This window comes from Cucurbita moschata, unplaced genomic scaffold (genome assembly GCF_002738365.1).
Source record: "Cucurbita moschata cultivar Rifu unplaced genomic scaffold, Cmos_1.0 Cmo_Scf00034, whole genome shotgun sequence".
In the NCBI taxonomy this organism is placed as follows: domain Eukaryota; kingdom Viridiplantae; phylum Streptophyta; class Magnoliopsida; order Cucurbitales; family Cucurbitaceae; genus Cucurbita; species Cucurbita moschata.
In genome coordinates this window covers 1,284,401-1,304,875 of record NW_019268550.1, presented here as the reverse complement: position 1 = coordinate 1,304,875, position 20,475 = coordinate 1,284,401, and the positions used below count along the sequence as shown (strand labels likewise).

The 20,475-nt window shown below is 34.8% G+C and overlaps 2 protein-coding genes across 4 annotated transcripts in view; both read right to left on the bottom strand.

The window, feature by feature from the left end:
- The window catches only part of LOC111430484, a 10,970-nt gene extending 3,686 nt beyond the window's left edge, over positions 1 to 7,284 (bottom strand). Inside the window, exons 1-12 of one of the 2 annotated variants that reach the window (XM_023066727.1) lie at positions 6,659 to 7,284; positions 6,115 to 6,173; positions 5,910 to 6,041; positions 4,839 to 4,979; positions 4,392 to 4,448; positions 3,637 to 3,731; positions 3,162 to 3,294; positions 2,707 to 2,883; positions 1,787 to 1,977; positions 1,627 to 1,693; positions 810 to 943; positions 400 to 466 (exon numbers count right to left, since the gene is read on the bottom strand). In XM_023066727.1, coding sequence (XP_022922495.1) covers positions 400 to 466; positions 810 to 943; positions 1,627 to 1,693; positions 1,787 to 1,977; positions 2,707 to 2,883; positions 3,162 to 3,294; positions 3,637 to 3,731; positions 4,392 to 4,448; positions 4,839 to 4,979; positions 5,910 to 6,041; positions 6,115 to 6,173; positions 6,659 to 7,025 — 1,620 coding nt within the window. In that variant the 5' untranslated portion in view covers positions 7,026 to 7,284. Of the gene's footprint in view, positions 1 to 399; positions 467 to 809; positions 944 to 1,626; positions 1,694 to 1,786; positions 1,978 to 2,706; positions 2,884 to 3,161; positions 3,295 to 3,636; positions 3,732 to 4,391; positions 4,449 to 4,838; positions 4,980 to 5,909; positions 6,046 to 6,114; positions 6,174 to 6,658 lie in introns of both variants that reach the window. The other variant, XM_023066728.1, reaches the window with a different exon arrangement.
- A 592-nt stretch (positions 7,285 to 7,876) lies between these two features.
- Positions 7,877 to 19,768, bottom strand: LOC111430482 (protein EXPORTIN 1A-like). 2 transcript variants are annotated; one of them, XM_023066724.1, is made up of 33 exons: positions 19,413 to 19,768; positions 18,616 to 18,732; positions 18,042 to 18,134; positions 17,858 to 17,929; positions 16,793 to 16,900; positions 16,625 to 16,707; positions 16,158 to 16,296; positions 16,010 to 16,078; positions 15,826 to 15,903; positions 15,576 to 15,638; positions 15,440 to 15,484; positions 14,787 to 14,894; positions 14,546 to 14,644; positions 13,855 to 14,058; positions 13,280 to 13,339; positions 12,845 to 12,955; positions 12,631 to 12,728; positions 12,251 to 12,359; positions 11,954 to 12,019; positions 11,719 to 11,817; positions 11,566 to 11,646; positions 11,375 to 11,464; positions 11,091 to 11,176; positions 10,898 to 10,978; positions 10,625 to 10,807; positions 10,419 to 10,485; positions 10,110 to 10,220; positions 9,876 to 9,983; positions 9,653 to 9,790; positions 9,320 to 9,457; positions 9,124 to 9,228; positions 8,491 to 8,660; positions 7,877 to 8,392 (listed from the first exon to the last, which is right to left on the bottom strand). In XM_023066724.1, exons 1-32 carry the CDS (start codon positions 19,509 to 19,511, stop codon positions 8,538 to 8,540), a joined length of 3,231 nt encoding a protein of 1,076 aa, XP_022922492.1. In that variant the 5' UTR covers positions 19,512 to 19,768; the 3' UTR covers positions 7,877 to 8,392; positions 8,491 to 8,537. The 2 variants fall into 2 exon arrangements, with proteins under 2 accessions (XP_022922492.1, XP_022922491.1); XM_023066723.1 differs by having other exon boundaries at positions 7,877 to 8,660.
- Positions 19,769 to 20,475: the final 707 nt, after the last annotated feature.

Sequence of the window (20,475 nt, the reverse complement as noted above, 5' to 3'; positions counted from 1 at the left end):
TTTTTTTTTTTTTTTTTTTTTGGAGAGTAGAATATCTTCAAAAGAAATTAAAGATTTTACTCCATTACAAGTAAGAGGTCAATGATGCTTAATCCACCTTTTTAAGTCCAAAGAAAAAGCTATAGCAATAGATTTAGAAGGCTCTCCCTAGTATTCTCAAGCTTCTCAAAATGGTAGCAAAAGTCAATAACAGAGTCATTTTTTATTGGAGTGTGTTTTGCTAGGTCTATGAAAAGGTCTGTTCACGGCTGTTCTCTATATGGTTGTCTTTGCTGTTTTTGATTTTTCATTTTCACTCTCTTTGTGAGTTTGTATCCCTTGAAGTTCTAATCATTTTTATTATATCAATGAGAAGCTATTTCTTGTTAAAAAGAACAAAAAAGCATAAATATATTTAACCTGGTAACCACTAGGCTTTGGGTTAACAATGTAATCATCAAATTCACCATCAATGGGGGACCATAACCTGCACATTGGAGATTAAATAATACAATGAGGAATTAACAGATCAAAATCAATGCCATGAAGAAATTGCAGAGTATGTTATTCAACGAAATTGAATAAAGTTCGCATCTTCTGCAAGTGTTTGCTTGATGTATAAACAAGTTTAACAAATAAGATAAATATATTTCTCAAAATCACAAAGTAAAAAATCTGTTAGAAAATAATAACTAACATTTCAGTTCAAGAGGAGCTGCCAACACGAATTTTTCTCATGGTAAAGTCGTTCATCCACACAATATAGAGCTTAAAGGATAGAGGAAACTTCACGTGGTAAATAAGAAGTGATAAGTTTAGTTTCAATTTACTTGTGTACAGTATTGAGAAGGCTGTAACAACACTGAACAGCAGGTCCATGTAGAGTTCCATTCTTGTCCCCAACAACTACCCTTAATGCTCGGGCATCATATACCTTATCGATACTGATATCTTTTCGTTTCATCTGAAGAGTGGAGACACAAAAAGGATTCAATGGTCGAAAGTTAGAACTACGCATAACTACTAGCACTGGCATGAAAAGAGTATATTATGTTTGATTTATTAATACTGTTTGGATTGCTAGTTAGCGACTAAGATGCCAGACCAGTGCTCGATGACAGAAAAATATCGTTGTCTATAGAGTCCAGGACAAAGTCATGAAACGTTCAACATGTACCCAGAGCACATATACCAAACCCTTTCTGAGTCACACATCAGACGGAAAATGAGAAACTAAGTCGGTGATCATGCTCCAACTCAAAATCAGTTCGTAGGACGCAGAGAAGAGATGTAATGAGAACCAGAGAGAGGAGCCAACCAAAACTGCAATTTTAATCCTTTCAACTCAACGACCCGTTACTTAACAACCTACGAAAATTTAAGACAACTTTTCAACATCCAATAAGTTGTCTGAGCTAAACTGGCCTCATATCTAACATTTGGTGAAAATTTAATGCAAAATCTCTGGGATGAATAATTGAGGATAGAAGACATCCTGCAAGAATAACTTGCCCTGTTCGTTATTCCAGGGAGAATTTTCAAGTGCAATAACAGCACCCATCCTAAAATTGCGCACAATGGGACAATAATCGATTACGATTTAGTCATATCAGTATAATGCTAAACTTCAGACGATTCGATTTTTACCTTGCTGTATATACTATATAAACTCTTTAGTCTGCTGGACAAAGTTACTTCCATCCCTGGAACATAACTGCAAGCATAGGCGGGGAAGCATAATGCACACATGAGCAGCACTATACGCACAAATAAAATAGAGATCAGAAAGAGAAAGATGCAGACATACGAGGCCGATATAATCAATTCTTGCTCTAATGCTTCTTCACAAGCCAACAGAGATGCTAAAGCATTCCTAGCATCTTGCACGACTTTTGGCTGTATACAAGAATCTATACTTCTTTGGAGATTATTTAGATAATTTGTCCGTTTTCTTCTGTCTGCCAAGATGTCAAATGGTACTACAGCTTCCAAAAGTTCCTGAAAGTAGAGAATGCAAGGATGAAAATTTTATTAATCTATATTTCTTCAAGAACTACTAAATATATGGCCCAGGCCCCAGCACTTGGGCACAGAGACTATAAAATCTCAACATTACATTTTACGCAGATGTTCCAAGTTTTCTCCTTCCAACGCATACATTTTTTTATGAACAATCAGATTTCAATAAAATAAATGAAAGTACAAAGGAAGACCATATAAAAAGGTCGAACCCACCCATCACAGGACTGCCAAAGAAACAAACCCAAAACAAACTATATAAAGGAGTTTGAGCTACCAATCCCCCCCCCAACCCCCCATCCCCCGTGGATACACGAGATACACCACAGCCAGGCAGACTGAGCAAACAGTGATAGACCATTCAAATACCGTCCAAATGCTCAATTTCTAAAATTTAAGCTTGTTAGGTCACAAGCATAAGATTCCCCAGAAAACATAATTTCTCATAGAATTTTTAACATTTAGTTGAATATTGTGGATAACAATTAAAGAAACAAGTGAAAAAAATGATTTTCATTACTTTATGAAACCATGTTGAAGTCATGTACAACAAAGTGAGTAAACAAGAAGGTAGTGAAATAAATAAACTGAAAGAAGTGCCTTCGAAAAGGAAAATGACCATTTTAGCTTAAATTTTTGGTACGGGACAATCTAAAAAAATGTTCATAAAACAAGAAGAAAATTTTATCCTCCATTCAAGATACTTGCCTTCATGTTTGTGGCCTCATCAGTCGTAGTTACTGGCATATTATGGTAACAAGTTGAACTGTCTTTATCCAACAGTGGTAAGTCAGCTCTGGCAGATACTTTCCGAAAGCTTCCAGCTCTGCTGCTAGGCATCCACATGGAAGCTAATTCTGAACGCAACTTCAGGAACATTTGGGGCTGAAAAATGACCAATGAGAAATGAGTCAATTTACAGAGTGTAAACACCAGGAGATCCAAGTCTAAACAGTATCGTAAAATTAGACAGCAGTAGAAGAAATGAAAAATCAAATGCGTACTTAAATGATCAATATAAGCAAGTCCTCTCATACTACATTCAGATGTACATATAATTAAATCAATTATTTTTCGTCATAATATTCCTTTTCTAATGAGCTTTCTAGGGAGTCATACATCTGTGTGAAAATAAGTTGTGACCCAAAAAGACTAAGATAAACCTGAAGAACTGCAAAACACAAATCTTCCAGTTCGGCTTTCAGTGCCCATAAACCCAATCTAGAAGCGAGTGAGCACCAAATAACCAAGGTCTCCTGTGCAACAGCTTGAGCCTTAGGCAGTGGCAAAGCATAACTGTCAAAAAATGATAATGGAAAATTACTATTTCAAAAAGTTACAATAGCTCAAATGGTCTTGATGAAATTAGAAAATCTTTTTTTAATCTTCCTTGGTATGCAGCCTAGATTCTCCCCCTTCTTTTGTAATTTCATATCATCTAAAGAAATGTACTGTCAAATGTTATCTATTTAAAAAGTCATTTTCTCTAGAAAACCAAAAGACAAAGTTGAAAATTTTGAAGAAGATAAGAATTTAGCTTCATGAATTTAAAGGGAAAAGCGAACAAAATAAGGGAGGAAACTAAATCCCACCCATTGTACATAAACGAATTATCAGATCTAAGTGAAGAGTTAGTACATGGTTCTCATGTTGTGAAGACGATCTGCAAGCTTGATGAGCACAACACGTGGATCATCAACCATGCCTAAGAGCATAATTCGCAATTTATTTGCCTAAAATGAATAGTTAAAGCATGAGAAAGATTGACCCAGAAGTCATAGATAGGTGGGTAGAATGAATATCTAAAGAAGGTTGATCATATTATAACGATATAATCAGGTCATTGTGATGGACGAATATTGAACCCATCCATACATCTTGATGTCAAACGGAAATTTACTAGTTGACCGCACGTTCTTTTTCAAGGTAGTAATAGTGTGTGCAGTTGTGGAAAAAATAAACATAAGTATATTGACCAACTAATTTTCCCTAAACTTTTTCACGCTCGTTAGGTTCAGAAAAATATCTTAGGGTACAACCGAATTTTACATAATGCAATAAAATGCACTTAGATAAGTACATGGCTAACTGATGAACAAATGCATGCCTTGTTAAAACCTGTGATCCATGGAAAGGCATATCCTAAAAGAGATACAAGTTTAACTAAGTTCTAAGCACTACAAACAATAGGAAAACATATTTCCATATAATATTATCTGCATTACATATAATTTAGTGGGGACATATAAAAAGCATCCAAATAAGCTTACACAATGTAATTTAATGCACAAGAAAAAATCTGGACTGTAAAAATTATACTTTATCTATCTTTGAGGAAATTTTCATTCATACCGTTCCAGCATATCTTATTTGGTTAATTTAACAGTCAATACCTCTTCATGATCTAGGGAACCCTGGTTCACGTTTACTCGACGATGTCTACGCAACAACTGCAGAAAGTATATAATACAGTCACATAGTGTTGTTTACAGCTCGAGGTGCACTAAAGTGCAATAGGCCTCTGGGGCTTACAGCACAAGGCAAAGAAATAGGAGTTTTTTTTTATTACGTGCACATGGAAAAAGGTAAATTTTATATATATATATATATATATGAACAATAGTATGATGAATGATAAGATGATAAGTTTTCAAAAATAGAGCTTTTATTCGAGATTGTAACAATATTCGTGCATTTGTTCCTGACAAATTAGAAAAATCAAAAAATGAAAGTAGAAAAACGCTATGCTCTCATTAATGAAAAACACTATGCTCTAATTAAAGAAGAATGTAACCTAACTTTAATAATGTGTTTTAACCTCAATATTCTGTTCATAATACCTGGTTTATGTAACTCAACCTGGAGACACCAGCCACCAACTTGGTTACTTCATCGCCAAATTCTTCTTCTATGCTGTGCAAATTTTGACATGTATCATCAACTATGTCATGGAGAATCCCAGCCACAACTGTGTCAACTGCCTGTTATTGTGAACTACTTCAAATTAATAAGACCATGAGAGGAAAAGTTGTCCATTTGCTGTCAGCAGCACAAGAATATTACATGATAAGAAAGAGCAAGCACAAAAAACGTGTGCAATGTGAGAGTGAGACGGAATAAAAGATTGTGATGGAACCAAACTTCCCCAAGTACTCGAGGTACTTGGAACCTCTCCTCGCTTGAGTATACTAACTCAAAGCCCTAATCCGACTAAATTATTGTTTGCCTTCATTCCTCCTTCCTCTATTTATACCCAATCTCCACTAACAAGTCCTTAAAAATACTAACGTATCCCTAATACCTCATAATATTCACTTATATCCTAATTGAATTCCTATGAGATTGCCTGCTGCACACTATCAGCTTATTTCAAGGGTCCAACAAAGCAATCCACCCAAAAAAATTCATAAGAACGGTAACATATTCAAGAATAAATGAAAATGAAAAAAATGTGTTTTTGCCACTATCCCGAGGAAGTTAAAAAAAATAAAAATAAAAATAAAAAATTGTTTTGAGAACCTACTATTCCTACAAAGTTTAAGAAAATTCTACGGTAACCATTCCTTCAGGGGATCAATACACATGATAAGATTAAATTGTGATATCTTTTTATTTCAAAGAAGATAATGAAAATGAAGATCAGCCATTTCTCTGATGCCCCTCTTTCATAGGAAATGTCGTAAAGAATTTTGGGGGTGTGTAGTATTTGTTCGGTAGCCCCTAAAAATGAAATGTTTCATATCTTAAAAGAAAATAACACTTATAAGGAATGCCTCACAGAAACTTCAGAAACTTGTTATACGTAGAAAGATAGGCTTCTGGTATTCTCTCTCTCAAAAAATAACTAATTACAATTTAGACAATCGAACCACAGAAAAGAACCATAATAAATAATGTTATGTTTTACGCACCCTGTTGCCACTAGGTGGAACTAAAGCGGCTAAGATTCTTCCAGTGTGAATGCAATGAGTTAAATAAGGGTCTCCAGTTTTCCGCAACTGCCCATGATGAGCCTTTTTTGCAAATTCAATAGCCTTTTGCACCTGCCTTCATAGATGGAAAACTTGAGAGCAGAACATGAGAAAACACAAACTAGCTTTGAGTAAAGTGAAAAACCTTGGCATCTTCAAATATGAGAAGTCCAGTTACGTCAACTCCATCCAATACAAGAGAACCTATACGGGCATATAATTCATGGCAAGAAACAACTTCAGCACAAGGAGGAAAAATGAAAATTAGTTCATGAAAAACAAAAGTTTAGTAACTTTTCAAGCGTATTGACCATATGCATGTTACTAAGAGATCAGGACCAATTAAAACTTGCTTCCATCATGAGTAACATTTTCACAGTAAGTTTTGAACTCTCTAAGAATTGAGTAGTGTATATTAAATAAGAAAATGTAAGAACTTAACAAGACAAAGATTAGTTGCAGTAAAACAAGAGGAAGAAAGGGGAATCACTTCAGAGAAGAATTCAAGAGAATCCTGAATATAAAACAAAAAATACCAGATAGTGGGAGGTTTGATTTTCTAGTCGAGATGTGGACAAAGTCCTACATTAATCAGTACCGACATAAGTTCTAACAACTTGTCCCAATTTCTAAAATGAATATCAACAATAACGATAATAATAAGATAGAATTGGATAAGGAAAAGGGACCTGGTTTCTCCTCCACTTTGGGCCAAAGGAAATCGACTTTGGTAGAGAGGCAAGCTCCGGAGGCAATAGCGACGGCCGTAACAGCAACATGCGTGATTGCAGAAGTGACAGCACCATGAACAGATCCAGAGCCGGAGGCCACGGCAGCAGCAGCTGCAATAACATTTCCAGAGGCGATGACGGAGTTGATTGATGCAGTAACAACAGGCAAAGGACGAATTCGGTCAAAAAGGCGTCGGAGTTTCACGGAGCGGCCGAGTACCCTCGGCCGGAAAATCGGCGAAAAACAGAAGTAGAACTTTTGAGGGAACATCGCAGTAGTGGAAAAAGTGGCTGTGCTTGCGCTCGGAAGGTGACATGAGCGCATCCTAGCAGGCAGATGATTCTCCTTTCAAAGAGAATCCAAAAACTAAAAAAAGCTGTAATCCAGAACCAAAAATGAATCAAGGGGGAAATGGGTTAAATCGTATGTGCGATTTTGTTGTGGAGAAGAGGAGAAATCGATGACCCGCGTTTTCACAATCGGAGTGGGAGAGTGAGTGGTTGGGAAAGTTACAGGGAATCCATGGTTGTAAATACTCCGATTATTCGCTGATATTTGCCCGGGAAAAATTAACGTGGGAAGAAAAGGCAACGGTTAAAGACATGGTGAATGAAAGAATGACGGCGGCCAGGTTCCAAGATTTATGTTGGTTTCACCACTCACCTTATGACACGTGGCATGATTAACCTGTACTATGTATTTAATTAATGAGAAAATCTTCCTTGAATCAGAACAATACACAGAGCTGATTGAGATTGTGCTCGTACAATTAGCTACCTAACTAACATCTATTAAAATTTCTAATTATTAAACTCAGTTTAAATAATTATTAGAACTAAATAATTGTTTGATAAATTTTAAAATTAAATGTAAAAGCATGAAAAAAATAATCTTTTAAAGCTATGGTTAACAATCTGGAAAAAAGAATGATAATTGAAAAATAAAATCTAAGATAAAACATATTTATTAAAATCTATTACATTTTCTATTTATTAACTTTACTTCGAGAAAAATAAACTACGATATGAAGTAAAAAATTGTCAAATAAATTTAAAAAATAAACGTAAAAATATGACAAAATATAAATTTTGAGTTCATAAATTAAGTGAAATTTCAATGATAATAAAATAATGAAAATAAAGCAGGAGATGAGTCGAGAGAGCAGAGAAGCAGAAGATAAGGGCATTGAAACAAATATTATACCTATAAAAGAGGGGTATCCATAGTTGAATACAAAGAAAGATGTCAACCCAATAGAGAGAAATCTGTATCCAAGAAAAATAGAACAGCCTTTCTCTAAACAACGTTGTAAAGCAAAAGTAATCCTCAACCAAAACGAACAAAAGGCAAAAGGGGAATAATTTCTGCACAACCCGCGCCGAGGCCTAATCGTATACGTTACACCTATAGGATGAATCATCATTAGATGGAAAATGGGTCGTCGTCGTCCCTCAAAACGTTGCAATCTAACATTGCAATACAATATCAATCGGGCTCGGGAATCCTGCGACTAAATCACGCACCTCCTATGATGTGTTATAACCCTAAAATCAGCCAACTAAATACTAAATACTTACTCTACATTCAATCTTTTATAGGGAATTACTCTCATCATCAGCACTCAAACTGCCACCGTGCCATGAGCGTCTTTTTCAAGAAAATCATTTCCATCTGTGGAGGACGAAAAAATTCTGCAGACGACTGGAAAAACTAATTAGCAAAAAAATATCCGTATAAGCTCACATGCACAGAAGATTTGGGGGACTGCAAATCAAATGCCCACTTCAACCTCGTCAAAGTCCATGAGCTTTTGCTTCTGCACAAAACTAGACACGTTTACGAGTCGACCATCTCGTCTTGAATCTCATTTGGAGCAATAAGCCCTGGAATAGAAAGCATCCGTTGCCGATCTCTTTCCCTCTGAGCAGCTGCCTCTTCAGCATAAAGATCTTTATTATCCTGCAAACAGAATCGGTACCTAATTCAGCATGCATCATTCCCAAATAGAAAAGAAGATTAACAGATAGGGCCCAAGGACATCACAGAGGCCTGTCTACCACCTATGCTACTACTTTATGACCAAAAGCATGAACTGCGACCATCAAATATTTCTATGAACTCCTTTGATTCCGGCCTGAGTGAACTAGATAGTATTATTGCTTCCAGTTCATGTGTTAACTCTAACGACTGCCTTTACTATTGTATATAGGTACATAGGTCTTCCTCTCTCACAATATAAGCAAAGTTGATAAGTACTGTAGGACACTTGGGTTGAGAGCACTTTTTTTTTTTTTTGGTAAGAGAGAATGCTCATCATGAATGATAGCAATTCATTTACACCAATAATAAACCAGGCAAAAAAAGAGAACAATATCTTCCTCTTTTTTAAAGGGACAGGGTACAACATTAAAGGCAGGCTAACCTGTGCTGAAAATTCTTTGGATTGCACTAGAAAGTCTCGAATGTGATCCTTAAACACAGAGAGGTCATTTCTCGAGTCAAACAGCCCATTCACAAATTGAGTCACCTGAAAACTCCCATTAAAGTTGATATTAATAGAATGCGCAAAACAATGAAGACAAGAGAAGGACCAAAATGAACCGGGCAAAATCTCATACTTCTGCTGCAGTCATGTTGGGGAATGAAGAACTCAACAGTTTGATAGTGTACTCCCGAACAAAGGCCACATTATTTTGGTACGGATAAGTAACAGTTGCAACATCCCACAAAGGTTCTGTTAATACACCAGACTCCGCCTGAAATATAAAAATGATACATCATATTTTTAACACAAAAACAACCATGAACATATATTTAATCCAAAATTAATGAATAAAACATTAACCTGTAAAGTAATCAAATAAACTTACAGTCTAGATATTTTAGTTAAAAAGGCATTATTAAGAGAATGATTTTATCATATAAGCTGTGGCATAAACACAAAAAATTACCAAGCAAGACAAGTGTTGCAGGACCAAGACATGTAACTTAAATCCTGGCTTATGAAACGTGTCCGTCAAGACTGCGAATATTTCTTGCTCTATGGTCAAGAAATATGTTCGATAAAATTGATTGCAGAACTCAGAAGCCTGCACAACAAAAACATATAATATTTAGAATATCAGACAACATTTATCAGGACATGTAAAAACTGAATGCATCAAAACATCCCACCTGAAAATTTTTTAGCATCTCTAGTAGTAGATTGAGCCCAGTTTCAGCAATATTCCTCTCTGTATGCCGAAATGCCCATATAATTGAATCCATGACAAGCTTTAATTGCTGATGAGAAGACCCCACGTCCCAGATGAAAATAATAGTGAATTGCATTCAACGAGACGAGTAAGCAAATGCAACAAGTAAGGAGGTTTTACAGACTCAATAAAAGGGATAATGTTTGTGTAAAACCTGACTTGACAGCCGAATCAGGGCAGGAAAACAATACGTAGCAATGGCACGTAGAAGTGAAAAGAACTTGAGGCGATGCTCCGGATAATCTTCAAAATTTTTAGTAATCATCTGTGAAGGCACACAATCAGAGCACTCTCATGAAATGAATAATGAAGCACATTAAAAATAAATAAAAAACGCATAAAGCACAATTTTAAGCATAAAATAATCCACCAAAAAATAAGGACCAACACATTGGACTGAACCAAAAGTAAAGAATTCTGTAAGACTCTCAATCATGCAACTATCTCTTATACAAATCCTCACCTCCAACGTGCATTGGAAGACTGCTTCAAATATACGAGGCACATCCTCAATCATTGTATTCTTATACCTATGAAAAATGTGGAAACGAGTTATAAAAATTGCAAATTGATGCAATTATATTTTAATAAAAGCAGCACTAAAATCAAAGGCATACTCTAATTAAAGTAGTAAATATTAATAAATAATGAAGCAGAAGACCAACATACTTATTTATAATTGTAGCAAAAAGAGATAAGACTTCTGATTCACGAGCATCTGGGAGATTCCTAGCATAATCAAGAAGAATGGGTTCCATCATTGGGGGCACAAACTGCTTGCCAATTTGTGGTTGATCTTCAGCCTTGTCCAAGAATGTTTCAATAAGCTTTAGAGTTTCCCTCTTCACTGATCTGTTTCATCAGTTCTTTCTTTCATGACAAGATTTAGGTAGCAAATTACCAAAGCAGAATTTAAGAAGAATCACTATCATAAAATTTTACCGTAGAAGTTTAACATAGGATGTTTTAGATGCGTATGGCCCTCCTTCAGCAATGCTACTTGATATAAGCTCGCTATACATTCTGTAAGCATGTACCAAAACCACTTATGATAAGGAAGACAGACGTCAAATGGATTTTAAGTATCTTGCAATTTCAAGAGGACATCATGGGACGTGAACACAATTATCAATACCTGTACACGTTGAGCATATCCAAAAAAATCAAAGATATCTGAGGTAAGAAATAGGTTCCAAGAGAACTGGCGACGCTTGTATTTGTCTGCATGTAAAAATGTCGATAAACAAAGTTATACTTTAATGAGCACTAAGTAATCTGACATGAATTTCATCTTCACTTCACTCAATTAACTTTGATAAGCTTTGATTGGAAAAGCAAATGGATTGGAAAAGGCACTATTGACACTTATCTAATTCCTGTGGAGGATGCCTCAAACGAAATTCACAAGTTTAATTATACCTGTAGTATATTGAGCACCGTTCTTATTACATCTTGATCTTTTAGGAAATCCACACTTTGGCGTGCCTGACCAATAATTTCACCCCATTTCTGTATAACGAGTAGTCACACAAACCATACAAACAAAATATCACCAATAATGGTCGAGACAAATGAATTTTTAAACAAGACAATTTCAGTTAAAAAAGAACCTGGTTTGGAAGCTCCATCAACCTCTGAAGGTATTCATCTCTCTTCTGTGGATCAGGTTCTGCTTGAATCATATTACCAACCTGGACAAGCATTGAGTGATTAAAATGTATAGTTTTAACAGACTATAAACAGGAGATGTTCTTTAGACATACAGATTCATAAAAAGCATGAATTTGATGAGGCTCAAGATCAACAACTGTTGTTGGAAGACTAGAAAGAAGTTCAGAGACGAATGGCTCATTTTCTCCCACCTGAAAATTAGAAGCAAAACATATTACAAAAACAAATAAAAAGGCATAAACCAAATAATCTTTTCTTTAAAAAAAATCTTTATCTACCAAGGATAAACACGTGGGCCAAGGGTAGCGCAAAATGAACGTGAAATACCTGTACAATGACAAACTTTCGCTTGCACTTTTGAACAATTTTTAAGAATGTGTCACAAGCCATATCCTGAAATATATGAAAATTAAGAATTAGAAGCAGAGGCTTATTAAATTTATTTAGCAATAAATACTTGAAAAACAGATCAGGAAAATAATGTGCAAAGCAAAAAGCATCAAAAGAGCCCCATATGGACGTTTGCATTGTCACATTTCCTTATAGTAATACTTAAAAAATCCTACGACCAACACTAAAAAATCACAATAATTATGTCCTCAAATACAGAAAAGCAACAATAACCTGCACTCCTGGATGTGTTTCATGCATGAACTCGAACAACTTGTTCACAACGGTTTTCAAGAATTTCCAGTGAGCTCTTAAAAATCTAGGATACTGACCAACAACATACCTGCCAAAGGAACATTTTATGTGAATGGGGGTAGTCTAAAAAGATTAAGACATTTGAAATTTTTAAAAAAAAAATGAATAGTGAAACTAGTAATCCTTAGATTGCAGTATTGATTCATCACAATATTGCATTGTTCCCATAAGAAATCATGCCAAATTCAAATGTGAAACACATACAATAAAAAAAATGACGTGCGTTCCCATTTGAAACATGAGAGCCAAGTACAGCTCAAAAAAGGAGTAGCTCCATTGAGCAAGGTGATAATCCTTACATGATGTTGCTAGCAATAACAGCTTTATTATCCTTTCCTTTGGTGATTTCACATAAATTCAACAAATCACGTATGACCATCACCAAGAATCTGTTCTCCTGAAAATGTCCAAAAGTGAAAATAGTCAACATAGAGAAATTATGATATAAAATAAATAAATAATAATAATAATAACCAAAGACCAATTTCTCCAAAATAAATGCAGAAAAATTACCTGATCTTCCATCATGGAACCCGAGATAGACCCAATTGCCCAGCATAGAGTGTTCAAGTTGTTCCATGACCAATCTTCACCACTTAGTTGTCTACTTAATTTCTTCAGCATCTGCATCAAAACAACATATTTTAACATACTGATATTTAATAAAGATAGAGAGAGAAAGATTCTAATCATGAGCATACAGTATCCTTACAAGTTATAACTTAAAATTAAAAAGCGGTAGGACTCTGCAAGAAGGAGCTTCCATGACATTTTAATATAGATCAACACATCATTGAGAGGGAGAAAACTACAAAGAGCCCCACTCAAAGTTTTTTAAAAAATAAATAAATAACTTTTGCAGGGAAAAAACATGCATGGATTAGGAATGTTCTGAGGTCAACATAGACAGAAAATAAAGTACATTTAGCCGAAAAGTAAAATAGTTACCATCTTTTCAGTGTCGTCGTGATCAAGGTGCGACAAATAAATTAATGTCTCTCGCATGCTCTGAAACAACAATATAATTAACCAAAGATAAGGAAAAGAAATGCTTATTCTGCTTGTCTTAAAAAACAGCAAAACCAATCCTTCAAATGCAGAACAGCGCATAAAAATGAATATCGTATATTGAAAAACATTACTGTCACATTGCGATAAAAGCAGCAATGAAATTTTATAAAGAATTTACAACTACAAATCATAAGGGAGCTTTCTACAGAGAAGCACATTATAGCACCAAATCCTGAAGTACAATGTTAAACAAAATCATGCCAAATTGAAAGCCAGCATCCCAAAATAACAAGCCAATGGGCCCCGTATTATGAAACCTAAAATGAGTTCAAAACCATTCAAGAAAGGATCCCTTATCCATGGTTGCTCAAATTGCAAGTGATTAAGGTTCATTCTTGACCTCTGTGAATCACTCACTCACACTACTACTCCCCTCAACCACCACCCCTCCCCCCCACCCTCCAACAAAAAAAATAATAATAAATAATTGACTAGTAGTTAAGATTGACAACCTTATATTGAACAAGCACATCATTATCCTTCAAGGTTTCTCGAACAATGTTACCGTTCTCATCCTCAACAATGAGAACCTCTTCAGGTTTAGCCATGCGGCATATCATGAGCATTCTCAACTTTGACATAGGACCAGAGTAAAGCTGCCTCCTCTGCATGAGTTGTGAGCCAAGACCATCAACCACACCAGAAATCAAAGGCACCTAGTCATCAAATTTGATGGAGGGAGTCAGAGAACTCAAATGTACAAAATACTTTCACATATTTCTGCAAATGTACCATCGAGGAAATCATGGTTGAACTCGAAATTCACAAAATAGAGGACAGGTTGGAAAAAAATGTTCCTAGAGAACATGAATGTATTTTGAAAGTATTTTCTAATTTTTTTAAAAAAGAAAAGGGTAGCCATATATGAAAGTCATTTCTATTGAAAAGTAAAAAGGCATCATGTACAAAATGCAATAAAAAGGTCACCGTGGTCTAATAATAAAATTCATCATTGCAGGTATTTAAAATTCAATATTATTCTAGCAAGACATTTATTTTACATCCAAATCCACCTTAAATCCTAACTGAGGTAGATTAGCAATTTGAACAAAGGAACTTATGCCGCACAAATTCAAGGACAGAAATTTTCCATTAACCATTGTAGCAACTGGCAACCATTGGACAACCAGCATGCAACCATACCTGCAATCCCATCATATTTGCAGACACGGCTGGATTGTCCATGTTATGGTGTGCCTCGAACAGTTCCAGGACCAAGGAGTTCCAATAATCCAAGCATACCTGTTTATTTGCAAAAGTGCAAGATATTCAGAAGTTTAAAAAAAAATAGTGTATTTTGTTTGCATAACAATATGCATACAAGTTTACTTTTATGAATGTGGGGGAATTGAGATTAAAAAAAAAAAAAATACTAATCAGCTACCTTAAAAACCTCATTGTCGTCAACATATGAGATGTTAATAAGATATTCAAGACCCATCAGCAATGCAGATACACTCTCCTGAGTGGATTCCAGAACTCGAATATGCGACTACACAAATTAAAAGAAATATGTTTATAATAAACTGAGGAAAAACAAACGTTCCCACAAACTTCAATAAAACAAACACAAATGATAAAAATGAGTCCAACTCCTATCTTAACATTATGAGATTATCAATCAGGAGTGCAACAATAACTATTTAAACTCTGATTTACAGATCCCATACCACCCTACAATACAAAACGGGACTGTTTTCCCAAGGAAGGATGAATCTATACTTTGTAACACATTTCAAATTAGGGTTTCCTGTTGTAAATTGTTGAGTTATTCAAAATTTCCTCCATTTTAAAGGAACCAGTAATTATTATATTCATCTCTATAACTGGCCCTATTTGGTTGATATGGCCTTGTTTTGTACAGTCCATCCTCTTTGTTCTTTATCTAACTTATAATTTTCCTTTTTTTTTTTATAAGATCTAACTTCCAATTTCTTAAATATAAAAAGACAACATACAAAGAACATCCTGTGTCAATCATTACCAATTTATTACATTCACTTTCTCAAATCACGTCGTCAACAGAAAAAAAATTACCTTGTAAAATGAAGTGAAAAATAGTGCCAAGTTCTGAATAAAAGCCTGGTCAAATAACATAGAAGCCAAATTTAATTTCCATTGCCAGCAGGGAGAAAAAGAATTATCAGCTGTTTCAAGAAATTACTAATGATACCTGTTCCTCACTTGATCCATGAGCATAGGCCTCTGGGATGTTTGTACCAGGTGGGAGAATTGTCTGATTTTAAAGAAGCATCAGCCAGAAGTCGAAAAAATAAAAGAACAAAAGAAAAAAGGTTGGTTACAAGATGAAGAGTTACTGATATATTTTTTTTATCAACGAACCAAGTTTTCATTGAGAAGACCCAAGAGACAACCATAGCTGCTCATTACATAGAAGATCCAAGAGACAAAGCTTAACAAACCTGTAATTGTACCATGAATACATTGTACATCTTAACGTACTGCACATTGTAGTAATCTCCAAAATTAAGAGCTGCCACCTAAAGTTGCCCATGGGCACCCATGCACATAAGGAAAACAAAAGGGTGAGAACTCTCAAGAGTATCAGATAATACATTCTTTTAATAAATTGAACAAACAATGTACCTCAGTTAGACACTGGAGAGCAAGATTACGATATGATGGGACTGGGAAAAACTTCAGTAATGTTTCAAGCTGAAAAAAAAATGCAAAGTGGATAATTGTTCAAAGTGGTCCACCCAAAACTCATCATGTGAAGAAATATCATACTAACCAATGGGGATTCAAATATATATCCCAAAGGAATCCACGAAAGAAAAGCATGTAATGTTGATAATGTTGCTCGGATGAGCTCAGTTCTTTGAGATATTGATAACACAAATAAGCATAACTCATGGATGAGCTGAAACTCGCTGTGAACAATGAAAGGTAAACAGAAAAGAGATTAAATTAAAAACCATGTTAACAACATAAAATCACAGTTTCAGTGCATTTCAAAATTAAATAAATAGTAGTAACTTAAGCCAAGAATTGAAAATAATCAATTTGGAACGAAGCTGACAATTCAACAATGGACTAATTGTGTGCATCCCAACTTAACAAGTTTCATTCATTAAGTAATAATAACAATAAAATATACAGTGCGTAAGGATTCAGAACAAATTTAACAGAACTAAAGTGAACTTCAAAGCAACACTTGACAAGGGATTCAACGTATTAGAAAAAATACAAGCAATTTACCTGTTCAAAGATTGTTTAAGCTCCTTGATTTTTTGTTGTGTCATCTCTCCCCTAGAGAAATCAAAGACCTCTTCACTCAAGAGCTGAAAAAAATTATAAAAGCAAAAACAAATGTCATTCACGTAAAATGCAACATATAGTCGAATAAACAAAAGTTCAAAGATCTACTTTTAAAATCGCCATGCAGTTCTCACAAATTGTTTCACTAGTTCTAGCTGCTGAAACAAGATCCGGAACAAAGCTTCTCCATTTTGCTGGCCATTCATGCTTTAATATCTGATGTCAAATAAAAATATCATCATGGGAAAGGTTCTGGTAATAATTGGGTAAATTGAATCCAAATATCATCTCAATAAGTGCACTAAAAACAAAGTTTCAAACTCATCATTCATCAACCCCTACTAACAATGGCCATGTCACGCAATGCATGTCATAAATTTCTCTTTTTTAACATGACACAAACTTTCCTTCGACAAACAAGTATAAGGAGGAGAGAAAACAATCAAATCCAACAAAATTCACAGAAAAATGACTTTAATTGCCATAAAAAAAGAAGTAACTATAGCTGCAAAAAATATTATAAATGAATACAGTATGCATCAACAGAACTTCAATAATTTGATGATCTCCCAATGATCGTCCCATTTTCTACTTTGATTCTCAAAAGTTCTCCAGTTCCTTTCCAGTAGGATTTCATAAGGTAGCCAATAGGCATGGTTGTACAAGTCACAAGACCATAAATTTTAAGCCTTCATTAAAAGAGACATCCATAAAGAGGTAGGACCAACACAATCATGATTACCATTGTGGAATCGGTAAGAGAAACCAAAAGTATTAAAGAGTTTAGCAATCTGCAGTAGGTATGAGATAAAAATTAAGATAATACCCTATAGTCATTAAATAAAAAATGAGGAAAAGGTCTTCACTGCCATGATCGTAACAGCTGAAAATAATACACCTAGGAAAGAGTAAAGAGCAATGGATGTGTTTTTATGGGATCAAGCCAACAATTCAACTGCCATTAATACCACAGAAATAAATAAAAAAATGAAACACCCTAAATTATTCCTCTACAGAAAACTTGATCGGGAAAGAGCAAGAGAGGGGGAAAACTTCTGACAAGCAAAAAGGAAATTATTTTATAAAAATTATAAACTAATGCAACCGAAGTCGAGGAGATCCTTAAGATGAAAAAGAAAATTTCAAGCTTTCTGAGATAAAACTAAGAAATACCTGAACCAAGATGATGTTAAGCTTGTTGACATACAGTCTTTCCACTCGAAAAGAAGCTTCATTACTTGAAAGCTATACAGGATCAATCATAAAACAAAACCTTATTTCTCAGCATGAATTCAAAAGAAATATAGCATAGTCAATACCAAACAACCAAAAAGAGAGAGAACTACACAATTCATGCCTGCACAATCACATCAGATATATAATTCTTCATTCCATCTCTTTGTTCAACTGGTAATGCATTCCATCTATATTTGATTACACCTTCTAGAACCTGACAATATGGGAACCAGCATAGCTTATTATCTATGACCAACTGATAAAGGAATGTAAACACAGCTATTCCTCTCTTAAAAAAATAAAAGAATGTAAATATCTAGTAGTCTGTTGATAATAGTTGGACTAACAAACCCGTTTTAAAAGGGAGGTGGGGAAGATAAGAGACCATGAACGGGAGACAGATTAAAAGGTACAGGAGGAGGGGTTAGGACAATAGAGAGATTAATTAATAATTATAGCAACAAACTAAATTGATGAACTCCAACTCGTGCATTTCAGATATTCAAGTGTCAGAAAGGTCGTTTCCAAACTCTTTACATTAGAAACTGAATTTTATAACACAGAGAGATACAGAAAGAAGAGAGAAGAAGCCATCTCCCTGAAAACAAGGAGATCATGGAAAAACACTCCAATTGCCATAAGCTAAGAGAGTGGGGAGAAACTCATCAAAACTAAATATTTTTACATAAGCATACCTGTAAGGCAAAGAACTTGGTATTTAAGTTCTTTGTATTCTGCAAAATGTGCACAACCTGCAGCCACATATCTGCATTGTTTTGTAGGTCCCTTAAAATTTGATCTGCGGCGCTCCTCTGAATAGACATAACATGCACGAGAAAAATTAGAAGGCCGATAATTTAAACAAAAAAATAAACTATCACATTAGATGACAGAAGACAATTCAGTGATATTGCCAAACGATGCAAGTATTGCGGGAGATTGGAACTCTGAATAGATGGCCTTTTCCAGGTAGGCTCATACTAAGCGTGTGCATTGCATGGTTAATAAGTAGACGCAGATACGAGTCAACCAACCATCATTTTCCAACTCTAAAGTACAATGCAACAATTAAGGTAGGAACTAGGGCAATGACAGGGGATCTGGGTATGTGAAATCATTAAAAAAAAACGTAAAACGCGAAACGGAAATTTCAACAGCCTCATAAGCAACAAAGGAGCATTTTCGCGGCATGAGCCTGAGGGGAAAAATTGAGGCGGAGGATATGTCATTGGCATAAACTCACAGTCATCTCGTACAACGACTAAAACCCTAAACTGCTACCCTAAAACCACACACACTAAACCCTAAACTTCCAAAACTTCTTCGCCAGGATTCCAAACGAAATTAGAAAACAATGCCCTCAACCACCACATACTAATAACGCAACTCCTCAATCTGTGCTGCACTCGAACTACCCTTCAAAGAAAATGTCCTACCTTCTCCAAGTGAACAAAACACAAACAGAACAGATAAACAAACGGCGTTAACTCACCTCTTCCTTAGATCCAGTGCCATAGAAGGCCGCAACAGTTGCATCGAGCAAAGGAACGTCAATCGGCTGGCTCAAATCCCTGAGCTTCTCTGCTGCCATGGTTCAAGATCACACACAGAACGTCCAAACAGGCACCAACTCCGACCAAAAGCCTCCGAGCGGTAGAGACAAATATAGGGTAGTGTACGGAGTTGCCAAACCCTAGAGAAAATGCGAGGGCGAGAGAAAAATAAGCTATGGAGGGGGGAGGGAAAGAAAATTAGAGAGAGGTGAGAGAAAGAAGGAGAAGGATTGATTATACGTAGAGATTATATGAAACGAAAGTAAACCTTAGAAAACGAAAGACTGCTTTAAAACGAAGCAGAGTGTGAAGGGTTTATCGAGACTCCCAGTCCCAATTTTCCAAGCTCAACTATGATTTTTATTTTTATTTTTATTTTTATTTCTGAATTATTTTTTTAAAATATATATATATATATATTAAATATTAGTTAAATGTGGGGTTTCTCTAAATTCAGAAGGTTTTTAAATTTTGTAACATAAAAGAAATGTTATTTAATTAATCCTAAATAAAAAATAAATAAAACAAGCTATTAATTCTTTAAACATTTAATTTTATACCAGATAAATTTATAATTTTATAATTTTTCTTATTAAAATAGGTTTTTTTATTTATTTAATTTTTTTTAAATTCAATATTATATTAGATATAAATTTAAATTGTTTATAATAGATAAATTGTTTTTTTTAATTATTGTGAATATAAGATCAATAATGGAATCAAATTTTGAAAATTTATTAAATATTTTTTTTAATTCGATTGAAAATTAACAAATTTTGAATAAAATTTTAATAATTATCATGAAATTATTAAAGTTTTTCTTTTTTTTTTTTCACGACGAAAAGTTGAGGAACGTTAAGGACTTAAATCTATCGCTAGTAAATATTATCTGTTTTGGCCTGTTACATATCGTCATCGGCCTCACGATTTTAAAACGCGTTTACTAGACGTTTACACACCCTTATAAGAAATGTTTCATTCCTCTCTCCAACCGATATGGGA

What these genes read in the sequence shown, in the direction of transcription:
- LOC111430482 (XM_023066723.1), bottom strand. Translation starts at nt 19,511, where the DNA reads ATGGCAGCAGAGAAGCTCAGGGATTTGAGCCAGCCGATTGACGTTCCT. An exon ending in CCAAGTTCTTTGCCTTACAG is followed by an intron (nt 18,135 to 18,615) that starts GTATGCTTATGT and finishes CCATATTGTCAG; the next exon opens with GTTCTAGAAGGTGTAATCAA. An exon ending in ATGGATCAAGTGAGGAACAG is followed by an intron (nt 15,485 to 15,575) that starts GTATCATTAGTA and finishes TTATTTGACCAG; the next exon opens with GCTTTTATTCAGAACTTGGC.